Source organism: Zalophus californianus, chromosome 9 (assembly GCF_009762305.2).
Source record: "Zalophus californianus isolate mZalCal1 chromosome 9, mZalCal1.pri.v2, whole genome shotgun sequence".
In the NCBI taxonomy this organism is placed as follows: domain Eukaryota; kingdom Metazoa; phylum Chordata; class Mammalia; order Carnivora; family Otariidae; genus Zalophus; species Zalophus californianus.
The window spans coordinates 61,228,931-61,242,519 of record NC_045603.1 but is presented as its reverse complement, the minus strand read 5'-3'; the positions used below and the strand labels follow the sequence as shown (position 1 = coordinate 61,242,519).

Below are 13,589 nucleotides of genomic sequence, written 5' to 3'. Positions count from 1 at the left end.
AATAATGCCTTTGTTATACAGAGACCTATTTTCCCTTTGTGAAAGTTTGAATCATTCTGCTTTATCCTAAGGGAAGTAGTTATGCAATCTCAGTAACAGTATTTAACCCAACCTCAAGGGAAAAAAATATGTAAGATACTTAGAGATGCACAGAGTTGTGACACGCCCCAGACATCCTGCTGTAGAAAGGAAAATAAAAACAAATTATAAGAACATAGAGCCACCTCCCACTCGAAGTGTTACTTAAGAAACACCTCAAAGATTAGAGACCTCCAAAGGTCTCTTTGTAAAGATAAGGACAATGAGGATCAAAGAGGAGATGGAAACTGTTCCAGTTACACAGTGAGGACAGATAAACCCCAAATGATCATCCAGCAATAGGTAGGGCGCCCATCCAGTGTTCTTCCCATTGCTCAATCCCCGAATATCGAGGCTTCTTTCTCTGGAGCCCCTCACTCAGTCTAGGCCCTACGCCCCAGTCACCATGCCTAACCTAAAGCCCAGCTCTGCTGCTGCTGCCTGCCGAGGCAGATCTGGTCCCCAGAGAGAGGGCTCTGTTGGAACCAGGGACCACGCACCACCCCCTCCAAAACCACCAGTTCTGCCTCCATTGCTAAAGGAGCCTCCTCCAGAGCTACCACTCCTGCCTCTTCCCCCAGCCCCACACAGCAACCCTACACTGAACCCCCAGCCTGGGCAGCACTGAACAAGATCTCCTTGCTCCCCCCAAGGATGCCAAAGGTACCCCCTACCATGGCACAGGCTGTGAAGGCAGGTTAGATGAAGGTGCCCCCCCCACAAAAAGATATAGTCCCAGGAGTACAGAATTTTGTTCTCAGACAATGAGAACTCTGGATCTCATCCCCCACCCCACTCTGCTGCTCAACCCTCAGCTAGAAGCTCTTTTTTTTTAAGATTTTATTTATTTATTTATTTATTTATTTATTTATTTATTTATTTGAAAGAGAGAGAGAGAACAAGTGGGGGAAGGGACAGAAGAGGAGGGAAAGGAAGAGAATCCCAAGCAGACTCCATACTGAGTGGGGAGCCCAACATGGGACTTGATCTCATGACCCTGAGATCATGACCCTGAGATCATGACCTGAGCTGAAACCAAGAGTCCAACACTTAACCGACTGAGCCACCCAGGCAGCCCCTCAGCTAGAAACTCTTTTCAGTAAAGCTAAATAAACACCTGCTACAGCTCTGTTGGAAATTCAAGTAAGAATGCTTGAGAAGTAGCACAACTTGTCTGTTGTAGGGAATTTAGTATAACCAGGTAGACTCTGCCTCCTAACTCTGCACCAACCACCAGGATTTGGCACTGACTTTGCAGGGCAGACCACTACTCACTAACAGTGTTACATTTCCTAAGGACAAGGTTATGTGGCATTGTGATCCAATAAAGAAGTCCATCTCATATCCTTTCCAGTTAGTTCACTATCGGGTAGTGGGTTGGGAGGTGATAAGATGCAGAAGTTGAGATGCAGCCTCCTTCACTGAGAACGTCCCATCTTGATGAAGGAAATGGGAGGCACACCTGGGTTGTTGAGAAGCCACAGAGACCCTGGAGCCAAGGCAGAGATGGGAGCCTCAGGACATGAGCTCAAGATAAATTTTGGGAGATCTTTACACACACACACACACACACACACACACACACCATGAGACCTCAGGGCCAGCACGGCTTTACTGACACATTATGACAGCCTAACTTTATCTCATTTTCAGTTGGGGCAGCTTGTCCAATAGGCCAGAGGATACTACAGGTGTAGGGAAACAGGGTCTCGGCATGATGCCAACTGGGTTGCTCATGAGGCAGATGGAGAAGAACCTGGAGGGAGCATAGCACCAGTGACACATCCATGCCCAGCTGAATCTCACTCCCCGATCTGGACAGTGCCCCCTGAACGGATGCTCGATCCTCAGCCATCATTCATTTATCTAGTGTCTGCTCTGGGTCTAGGACTGCAGCCAGGTGCTACAGTCACAAAGAAAAAAAATGGCCATTGCCTGCTCTGTGTTCGCTCAGACTGCCGGGTCACAGTCCAGCAAGGGAGGCAGACAGGTCAATACAAAAGTACTGCAAAAGACAGAGGTCTGTTCAGGACCTGCTGGTGACACAGATGAGGGGCATACATGGAGATCTATCCAGAAGAGGAGATGTCAGAGATGAAGAAAGATGGGGTCTCAGAGAGTATTCTAGCCAAAAGGAAGCATGTACAAAGGACCCAAGGCTTGGGATAACTCAGAGTGTTTAAGAAAATGGAGACCTTTTGCTCTCTGGTACAGGTAGTACACAAAAAGTTATGGTATTCAGGGACAGTGTTGGAGAAATAAGCTGAGCCCCTTCAAGAAGTTCTGATATGTCATATGAAGATGTCAGATTGCACCCTCAGGCAGTGGGGAGCATTAATGGACTTGATGGGGGAATAGCATGGTAAGTTCTGTGCTTTAAATGTAATCCAGATGCCCTCAAAGTCCTCCAACCTCCTTTCCTTAAATAATCAACCAAATGTCCAACCCCCATTCAGTTCTGCAGGGAGTTCAGTACCTCCCCCTACTCCACACACCTGTAGAACCCTGAGCCAGATCTTCCCCAGTCAGTCTACCACACATCTTCTTCCTACCTGTTGCTCCCAGTCCCCAAGACCACTGTCCTGCCCCCAGTCCACTCTGGCCCACAGCTGCCCCCCAACCCTCTTCCTTTGCTGATGATGTGCAGTAATGAGAGATAAAATGGTACAGTCGAGGAATGACTCCACTTCCTCATGTGAATTCCCTGTGATAGAAATGTCATCATCATCCCCTGGGAAATGTTTCCCTAACTGTGGTGCCCACATGTGACCTCCTAACATTATTGCAGGGGTCCCTGTTTCTCCCTGAGCCCTCCTCACCCTCCTCTTCTCTCCATGGTGCAGTTCTGGCCTTTTACCCTGGATCTCCCTTGAAAATTCAAAATCCTTCTAAGTTTGTATGCAGAGTAACAAATGCCTGTTTGTCTCATCTTCCCCAGACTTCCATGGGGGCAGAGGGAGGGAGAGGATCTCACCTTTCAAAAGCAAAGAATCAATATATTCTTCAAAGCAAAGAGCCATGCCACTACACATGTCTTAGAACAGCTAAAGTTTAAGAATACTGACAACTTGCTCTGGTGGATGCAATTTAACTGCAATTCTCCTACAATGCAAAATGCCACAACCACTCTTAAAAACAGTTTGGCAATTTTTTTATAAAGTTAAACACACACCGTATGACCAAAAATCCTACTGCTGGGTGTTTACCCTATAGAAATAAAAGCTTACATTCACACGAAAATATGTACATGGATGCTTATAGCATCTCCATTTATAATCACAAAAATTGGTAACAACTCAAATGTCCTTCAAGAAGAGAGGAGATAAGCAAACCATAGTACATCAATTCCATGCAAGACTTGGCATTAAAAAGAAGCAAACTGTTGATACAACAAATTGGATGAATCTCAAAGGCATTATGCTGAGGGAAAGAAGTTAATCTCAAAAGGTTACCTACTGTGTGATTTGTTGAGACGAGATTCTCAGAAAGACTAAACTATGGTGACAGAGAACAAATCAGTGGTTGCCCATGGTTAGAGGTAGAGGGAGTATGTCACTATACAAAAATAACATGAGGGAGTTTTGGGGGGTGATGAAACTGTTCTGTACCCCAGTTGTGGTGGTGGCTTCACAAATCTATACATGCATAACTGTGTTAAAATTTACAGAATAGTTCACTCCAAAAGGTCCATTTTATTGTATGATCATTAAAAATAGAGACAAAAGAAAGAGGACCATGCTGAACAGTATCACAGCAGAGATGAGGAGGTGGGGGACCACCAACTTTGTAGGACACTAAATCCACAAGACAAATGGCCAAGTTTCTTCAACAAATAAATTACAAGGAATAAAAAAGGGAGATATGAACCAATTGCAATGCATGAACATGATTTAGAACCTGATTCAAACAAGTGATTTTAATGAAAACATTCACAAGATATTATGAGAAATGTGAACTTGGACAGGATTTTCTTTTAATTTTTATTAGAATAGAACTGACACACTGGACTGGATTTTTTTATCATATTAAAGAATTAATGTTTATCCTGTTAAGGGTGATAATGTTAATATGGTTATATTATTTAAAGAGTCCTTATCTTTTAGAGAAACTTTAAAATTATGTATGAATAAAATGGTATGCTGTTTGGGACTTGCTTCAACATAATCTGGAGGGGTGAAGGGAGTGGGGAGAATAGAAATGAAACAGGATAATGAGTTAATTGTCGAGCTGGGTGATGGATACAGAAGCAAGCATTCATTACACTATTCTCTCTATTTTTATATTTATTTGAAATGTTCTATAATAAAAAGGTTTTTAAAAAGCTACTTCCCTTAAGATTAAATATAACACCTTTCTCTTCTATTATAAATAGGTCATTTTTCCTTTATAGCAGTTTTTCTTTCCAGTACACCCAAGCAAGGACAGCTTTGCATATAGCTCACATTTACAACTGGCCTGAACATGGTCAGAGTAATAAGAAGCTGGATACCACGATCACAATCCAGAAATAATTTGACAGTTTAGAGCTTGAGCCAAATATAACAAGAAAGATTTAACAGAGACTAATGTAAAGTAAAACCCTACAGATGTCTTCAAGCAAGGCAGCTGTATGATTCAGCACGGGGAAACACAGTTTCTCAATGGCTTGTATAAAATGGCACCAGCTCAGGATGAGTCAGTGACAGGAAGGATCTGCCAAACTCACCTACAAAGTTGGAGGATACACAACAAGAAGCCCCATGCCCACTCTTTTCCTGGGCTAGTCAGGCCACTCTTGGAAGTCTGGGTTGGGTTCCAGAGGTCCAGAGGATGAAGTGTTTATGGGAGAGTACCCAGGATGGCAGGGGCACCCCAAAGCAGAGTAGGAAATGGAAGTATTCCACCTGAAGAAAGAATCCAATGAAAGGAAAATCCATCCTCAAACATTTGTAGACTGTCATGCACAAGATAACTTAGGGTTGTTCCTATGGCCACTAAGGGGAAAAAAAACTTGGACCAATGAGTGGAATTTATAAGGTAGGACTCAGCCGAGCAACCTCTGTGAAAGAGAGGAGTTACCTTCCATAGGAAGGTGGACTGCTGATTGTGGAATGGTGTTTTTTTTTTTAATTTTTTTATTGTTATGTTAATCACCATATATTACATCATTAGTTTTTGGTGTAGTGTTCCATGATTCATTGTTTGTTCATAACACCCAGTGCTCCATGCAGAACGTGCCCTCCTCAATACCCATCGCCAGGCTAACCCATCCCCCTACCCCCCTCCCCTCTAGAACCCTCAGTTTGTTTTTCAGAGTCCATCACCTCTCATGGTTCATCTCCCCCTCTGACATACTCCCCTTTTCTTCCTCTCCTGTTATCTTCTTCCTTTTCTTTTTTCTTAAAATATGTTGCGTTATTTGTTTCAGAAGTACGGAACTGTGATTCAACAGTCTTGCACAATTCACAGTGCTCACCGTAGCACATACCCTCCCCCATGTCTATCACCCAGCCACCCCATCCCTCCCACCCCCAATGTGGAATGGTGTTTTAGAGAAGATTTCAATGTCTAAATGGGGATTCCTTTTCAGGGCCTCTGAAGTCATTTCTAGCCTTGAGAGTCTGAATCTTCAGAAATTAATTGACAGTGGTAAACCTTGAAATAATAATGGTAATATCTCCCATTTATTGAGTACTTGTCTTATTCTAGGAGCTGTGCTCTAGCTCTGGCATGCATTATATTATTTAATCAGTCAACAAGTAAACATTTTCTGTCCAGTATTACATAACATACAAACAATATATGACATAGTCCCTCTCTTTAAAGAGCTTATAATCTAGTTGCTAATCAAAATTTGCACACATGTAGTACAATATCTATATGAATATTTTCATTTTATAAAACACTTTCATTTGTATATTATTTCATGTATTCTTTGAAACATCCCTGAGAGGCAGATATTATTTTTATTACCACAATACTAACAGCTAATATTTTTAAATCACTCTCTTCCGTGAATGCCCCGTTTCCAATTTGCTCATTATGAGCTTAGCTACAATCAAGAGAAGACTACCTTCTCAATTTTCCTTTTTTTTATTTCCCTCTCATCCCAATAATAAGGGAGTTAAATAAAAAACAATAATCTAGGGCACCTGGGTAGCACAATCGGTTAAACTTCTGACTCTTGATTTCAGCTCAGTTCATGATCTCAGGGTCGTGGGATCAGGCCCCATGCTGGGCTTGGCACTGAGCATTGAGTTTGCTTGAAATTCTCTCTCTCCCTCTCTCTCTCTGTCCCTCCTACCCCACCCTGCTCCCACATTCTCTCCCTCTAAAAATAATAATAATAATCCATGTTTTTAAAAAGGAAGCAAGTATTCTAATCATCCAATGAAAAATACTCCCCAGCAGCTGAGGAAAAAGGTAAACATGCTAAATTATGTAAGTTTTTATTATCCATAAAGACTGATAGTTTTTTGTTGTTCTTGGCTTTAAAAGGAACAAAACAAAATGGACAAGGTCTGGGTCTTATTTAAAGTTGAGTTTTGAAACAAATGGTTACTTGACCTTAAGCAGGAAATCTGTGAGCACATGCAAATAGTCAGAACTAAAGGTGAGGCTGAGAAGTCAAGTTTGGAGGGAATGATGACAAGTGTCAGCCTCTTGAAATAGAAAAGTCTCCCAGATAGCTGGACCAGATTTCAGAACCAAGGACAGAGCAGGGATCTGACTAAAGTAAGCACCTGCCTTCAAAGACCAAAGACATTCCACTGTCCAAATCTATCATGAAAAAAAACAAAACCACGCATATGATATTAGTATACAATGCAAGTTACAAGCATGGACTCTAGGGCCCAACTACTCATGTTCAAACCCTGGCTGTACCACTTGCTAACTGCAACCTTTGGCATAGAGTGATCTTTATGCCTCCGTTCTCCTTTTTCTCATCTGTAAGGTGAGGATAAACATGCCTACCTCATAGGATCATTGTGAAAATTAAATTATTTATGTGTGAAATTCTCAGACAATGTCTGAGCAGGTGGAAATTACTAAACAAAACTTGGTTTCATTTATTGATTTTTCCAGAGCCTTGAGATCTCAGGTTGTGGGAGGAAAAGGGAGGCAGAATGTGGCAGAGTCTTACTGGGAAAGGGGGAAACTACCATTGAATCATAAGGAATGAGGACATAGGAACAGCTTTTAACCATGTTGTCCTACCACTGTGGCCCAAAGTCCCCAAAGGAGGCAATAAAGAAAGGCTGCCCACTGAGGTGACCCAGGCTGGGCACTGCAGTTAGTCAGTTGGCTGTCACTGAGCCAATTGGAATTCTTGGCAAGGATCACTGGTGCCAGTATGAGAAGTGTTCCAGCCCCAGGGTGTGGCCTGCCCTGAGATAGATCCAGAAAGAGTGAAGCACAGCATCCAGTTGGGCAAATCGTAAACTCTGACCCAGTTGGCTTACCCCCAGGGACTCCCTCAGCACCCTCACCCTCTCCTCATCTCTCACTCATTCCATGCACAGCTGCTAGCATAACTTCCTGCAGGTCACATTTTGAGTGTGTTGCCCTCTGATTCAGAAAACATCATGGGTCCCTATTACTCTGAAAAACTCAGAGAGTCAAATCCATCATCATATATTGCAGTTTAATGAAGAAAAAGAAACAGAGCAGAGAGGAGGCAAGGCAGAGTTTATATACAAGGGGACAATAAGTGGTAGTGGGATGAGTGATGGGCTCAGGAACAAACTCCTAACTTGACAGTGTCTACCTGGGCCCCTTCTTGGTTTTGAGCCTCCAAGCAGATGAGAGTATAGTATCACCAACCCTGGGGAGAGAGGAGCAATTGTAGAGAGGTGTGGTTAAAGGCAGGGGAAATTTCTACCGTCGTGCATCAGGGCTCAGTCTCAGTATCTGATGCAGGAGCGCCTGTCATTGCTGGTGGCAGTCTGCACAATCCTAGCTGAGGAGGAGGAGGAGCTGCCCAGTCTGGGACTATGATCTGTGGAGGTGCTTGTGCTTCTGGACTGGATGCCCTTCCCCATGCTGGTGGACTCACTGTCCCCTCGGATGCCCTGGTCACCTCTGTTGCCCCAGATGCCATTGCTGCTGCTGCTGCTGCCCCCAGTGCTAATGTTCTTGCTGCTGGGCATGTGGCTGACCACAACTGCAAAGAAAATGGGCCGCTCAGTGTCACCAGTCTGTCTAAATGCCCACTGCATGCATTCCTATCTAAGGAATGAGTGGCAGAGAAAAATCCAAAAAGAGGAGAGACCACCCTCCCATGGGAGGGAGTTCTTTGTCTGAAGGCAAATCCAGGACATGCACTGCACAGGACATTAGATAAGTCCTACCCAAATATGGCTCTCCCTTTGCCCCTCTCTTTCTTTTACTCCGGCAATCAGGCGATAGAAAAAGCAATCTGTGGGTAGAGGAGCTGAAGCAAAGTCATGAGAATTCATGTCAAACAATAGAAATAGAGTGCATAAGATACTCACGGATGCACACTGGGCTCTGACACTCCCCAGACATCCTGTTTAGGAAAACAAAATAAATATCATGGAAACCTCATGGTGGTTCCTCTCAGCATCTCTGTTCAGAATTATCCTCTGGGATACCAGAGTACAGTAATATGAGCTGCAGCATCAGGGATTTAAGTTAGACATGAGAAGGGCTTCCCTGGGGTTCTAGGATGGGGATACAGAGAAATAGAGATATAATGTGTCTCTGGATACTTGACTCTGCCAACACCTTGGCCTTGGTTCCCTCACTGGCAAAACTGGAATAATATACTTCTTCATCAGTTTGTTGAGAAGAGTAAATTAAGCCATAAAGAGTGTCTAGCACAGTGCCTAGCCTATACCAAAAGTGATGCAACTCTTATCTGTGCCAGAAATGGAGAGGCAAAGAAGAGTGACTGATGTGGAGGGAAATGGAAACCAGTTTGGAGAATAGGAGAAGCAGGCTACTAGGACCACCTAGTACCCATCTGTATTCTCCCCCATATCAGGATTGGCTGACATTGGCCTTTAGGGTGCACTACATGCCTGTTGGGAAGCTCTAAGCATTCAGGTCTAACAAATAAAGTTGGTGTCCCTGAGCCCAAAAAGGAGAGTGCTAGGCAGTATAATTCAATTAATCAAGAATTTGTTGAGACACTCCTTTGTCCCCTGCCACTGTGTCTAACCAAGGACCATACAATCCTTTGAAACTTGATTCTCAAGTTGTCCTCCTTGCCTTGGCCAGAATCCCTACCCACCTGCACTCCTCACCATCCAGCATCTTCTTGTAGGTGGCAATCTCCACATTCAATGCCAACTTGATGTTCATCAGCTCCTGGTAGTCACACAGGAGATAGGCCAAGTTCTCCTGGGCCTGCTGCAGGGCCTTCTTGAGCTCTGCCAACTTGGCCTGAGCATCTTTGAGGGTCCATTCACCCTGTTGTTCAGTGTCAGCAATTGTTGCCTGCAGGTTAGTATTCTGAAGGAGAAAGAAGAGAAGGATTGAATCTCTAAAATTACCTGGGCACATGGCAGGTGAGCACAGGTCTCCATCTGTCTTCTTAATGAAAACTTCTAACTTGCATGCTGTGTGGTTGACCGTGCTAACTTCTTCTTCCCATATCATTCATACCCATATAGCTACACTATGTTAGGAAATTCCAATGGTCATTTGAATCCTTACCCAGAGATATTGATCACCTGCTTCCCAATCTGTTAAAGAGGGATAATCCATGGTATGAGACCCCAGTAACTCAGCCCCACATATTTCATGAAGTCTTGGAGCCACAACCAATGACATGAGGGAAAATCATTCTATCTTGAAGACGGTGGGTGGGAGTAAAGGTAACATACATGAAGCCATCGCTCTGTATGGTATTACCTTGGAAGCTCCATTGTAGGTTCCAATAAGGACCTGAAAGGCTTTCCAGCCTGCTGGGTCCAGGTGCCCCTATGGCATCTCAGAGCACCACTGTCATCAGAGTTACCATCCCAGGCCTTGGGGAGTCACACTCACCTGCTTCTTGACGCTCTAATCTTGGCCCGCAGCCTCTGGACCATCCTGTTGAGCTCTGCAATCTCATTCTTGGTGCCCCTCAAGTCATTACCATACCTGCTAGCTGTAGTCTGCAGCTCCCCAAGCTGGAAGGTAATGAGCAGTTAGGGAGAAATTATCCCTAACTCTCAAATACATGTGTATGAAAAGAATAGAGGTGCAGTCAATCCAGAAAGTCCTAATATTCCATGGAAGTCCACCAAGCATTTAGAATGGAAAGGATCACTTAACTAAAAATCACAGTTGCCTTTAAAGATATCAGGCAGTAGAATGAAAAACACTGCAAGTTATAGGTATTTGTGAAAGATATTTCGGTGGGTTTCCACTGAACAAAGTGTGCATTATCTGGGATGGTGCCAGGAGGGGCTGGAGGTAAAGGAGCAGGAGCCCTGGAAAAAGCTTGTGAGTCTAGACTGATGAAGGGACCCTTATTTACCTTAACCTGGTATAGCCCCTCAGCTTCTGCCTTGTTCCTCTGGGAGATCCCCTCATACTGGGCCTTGACCTCGGTGATGATGCTGTCCAGGTCCAGATGCCAGTTGTTGTCCATGGACAGGATGATGGACATATCACTGGATTCCAACAGAACCTGGTTGTACTCCTACATGCACACAGGAGCACACCATTGGGCAGTGTCACCAACTCTCTAGGATGCCCTGAACCTTCCAAGCACTGACTCAGGAATGTTGTGGGGTCTAGAAAACTGAATCTTACTGAAGGGAAAGGAAGGTGACAAGACAGTGATCCAGAAACCAGGCAGCAAGAAAATTCCAAGCAGGTGGTGAGGGATTGCCCTTAACTCTCCTTTTACACATTTCCCTTGGGAGTCTATGTACATGCAGATTCTAAAGGCATGGACTGCAGATTCTGAAAGCCTGAAGCCATGGGAAAGAGAAGAGGGAGAACATAAGCAATATGATTAAGGAGTTGTAAAATTGAAGAAATGAAGAAGAAATAGGGATAAAGATGGGAAAGACTTTGCAAATGTTTGCTGCCAAATAGATTTCACAAAGGAAGCTGAATTCCCCAGAATCAAGCAAGGTTTGATACCCCATGTCATGGCTTCCACCTAGAAGAAAGTATAAAGGTCCTTACAGTTTCTTTTTTTTTTTAAGATTTTATTTATTTATTGAGAGAGATAGAGAGAGAATGGTAGAGAGCATGAGAGAGAGGAAGGTCAGAGGGAGAAGCAGACCCCCTGCTGAGCAGGGAGCCCGATGCGGGACTCTATCCCTGGACTCCAGGATCATGACCTGAGCCGAAGGCAGTCGCTTAACCAACTGAGCCACCCAGGCGCCCCGGTCCTTACAGTTTTAAAGAGGGCTCTCAGAAAGTTGACTTCACTGGTCAGACTCTCCATTTTTATTTCCAAGTCCACTTTTGTCATGTAGGATGTATCCACATCCTGAAAGTAAAAAACAAAGAATCCGCCTTCTTATCTTCAATATTACTCTCATTAGTTACCATTGCATTTAATAATATTGATATCATGTTTACATGTTTGAGGAAGCAAAAAACCACTTAAACCAGAACTTACACTTGCAGTAGAGAGTTTTGATAATTGAGCTCAGTGTTAGAAAAGATCATTATTATCAATTTTTGTAGCTTGGATAGTTAGGGTGGTAGTTATTAATAGTTGGCAATAAACTGTAATGTGTAAGGACTGGCTCAAAGCAGTTTTGCACCTGTTGAGCCAAACACGCTTGAGACAAATCTTACCTACAGAAAAAAAAGGCCTCAGGGCATAGGCTCAAATGCAAGGCTGGCACTGTCCTTGGTTCTGGCCATCAACAACAGGACAACACTTGGAATCCTGCTCTGGACAAAGTTCTATCCAGTCTGACACCCCTGGGAAGATGCCACCATCCCCCTCTTCCCTTGTGCCATGGGAGGAGCCCTGTGCTGGCTTGTTCTTCCCCACTGGCCTGCTCACCTTCTTCAGAACCATGAAGTCATTCTCAGCCTCTGAGAGCTTGTTAAGCTCATTGTCATACCTACAAGAAAGGAGAGAGGTCATGTTCGAGGGTGGCTGAGCCAAGGGTATGTGCACCTGTGTCCAGGGAAAGGTGTTTATTCCAGGAGGTGGTATGTAACCTGGAGTAGAGCTGCAGGTGACTATTCCCTGGATAAGATCAGGCTAAAGCTAGTTGAGTAGCATGCTTTATTACAATTGTAAGGCCTTTAAGAGCACACTGGCACCCCATTTCTGACACTCCAGAATCCTGGAAATAGAAGACAAAACATGTGATGGAATTGGCACATAACCCCTCGTATCCTTGGACAACACATTCATGCAGATCTCTGGATTCTCCACTGCAAGGAAATCAGCCTAGTCCTTATGAGCAAAAGCCTGTGGTCATTCCCAAGGCCCCCTCCCACCTACACCTGTTCAACTAGCTGCCCTGGTGGCCCCCACATCCCCTATTTCACTCCCACACCAGGTCTCTTCCCCTTTCAAATATGCCTCCTTGGTCCCCCTTCCAGGAAGCCTCCCCCTTTCAGGCTCCTATAGGTCCTACTGTCTGCATTCCCATCCTTCCTCTTCCCTGCATGAAGGCTGTAGCCCTGTCCCCTCGACAATAGGCACCATGGGGGCTGGATCTTATCTGTCTGGTCCAAGAGTGCCCCCATTGCCCTGCACAGTGCCTGGCCCATGGTGGGCTCATAGGTTTTGTAGAATGAATGGCTGCCCAACTTTTCCTACTTTTGGTGCTGCCCCTCTATGTGGGTCCCTGTATGTGTCCCACCTCTATTGTCACACTGGACAAGAAAGCCTTGTCCCTTAGGACATTCCTCCCATCCAGACCATCTCTTACCCCAAGCTCAGGACAGAGGCCTGTACCTGTGAGATCCAGATAGGGTTTTAAGACACAGACTGTTAAAGAAGCTGCCATTTGTGTGCATGGTTTTCCTCTCTGCTAAAAATGCCACCTGTGTATCAGCCCCATTTTAAGTGTACAGGAAATGCAACCGGATAGCCCATGGGTGGGAGAAGGGACCCAACTGATCAGAACGCCTTGAACCTCCCTTAAACTCCCACACTCTCTTACCCCTTAGAAGCCCCCGCACACCCCACCTTGGAGGCTTGTGTGACAGCCTGACCCCCTCAGGGGCCTGGGAGAGAGGCTGCATTGTCCTCAAAATAAACAAAACACAGGTGATTTCATTAAGAACTCCACACTTGTGGTAATAGCAACAGCCATCCTAGCTACAAGGAGAGATCAGAATCTGGTTTCTGGTGAACACGGGCCAAGGAAAAGGACACAATACAGTGGGAGGGATAGGGAAGGCCTTCCTTAGAGAGAGGGTAAGAGAGCTGGAGCACTCCAGGCTGCTGTGGCATCACCTCTGGAAAGAAAGGAAGTCATGATGGGGTGTCAGACCTGAGTCCACTGCCATCTGACCCTGTGTGAGGGACTTGAGTACCTTCTAGTTACATGTGGTAGAAGAAGAAAGAAAGGGAAGGAGGGAGGGAGGGA

General features: G+C 44.7%; 1 protein-coding gene across 1 annotated transcript; it reads right to left on the bottom strand.

Annotated features, from left to right (window-relative positions):
* Positions 1-7,961: 7,961 nt before the first annotated feature.
* On the bottom strand, positions 7,962-12,765 carry LOC113922346 (keratin, type II cytoskeletal 2 oral-like). Its single transcript, XM_027594273.1, is given in 9 exon segments — positions 7,962-8,221; positions 8,553-8,587; positions 9,314-9,534; positions 10,072-10,088; positions 10,091-10,196; positions 10,547-10,711; positions 11,420-11,515; positions 12,044-12,104; positions 12,698-12,765. Coding segments are annotated over 9 exon segments (1,029 nt in total).
* Positions 12,766-13,589: the final 824 nt, after the last annotated feature.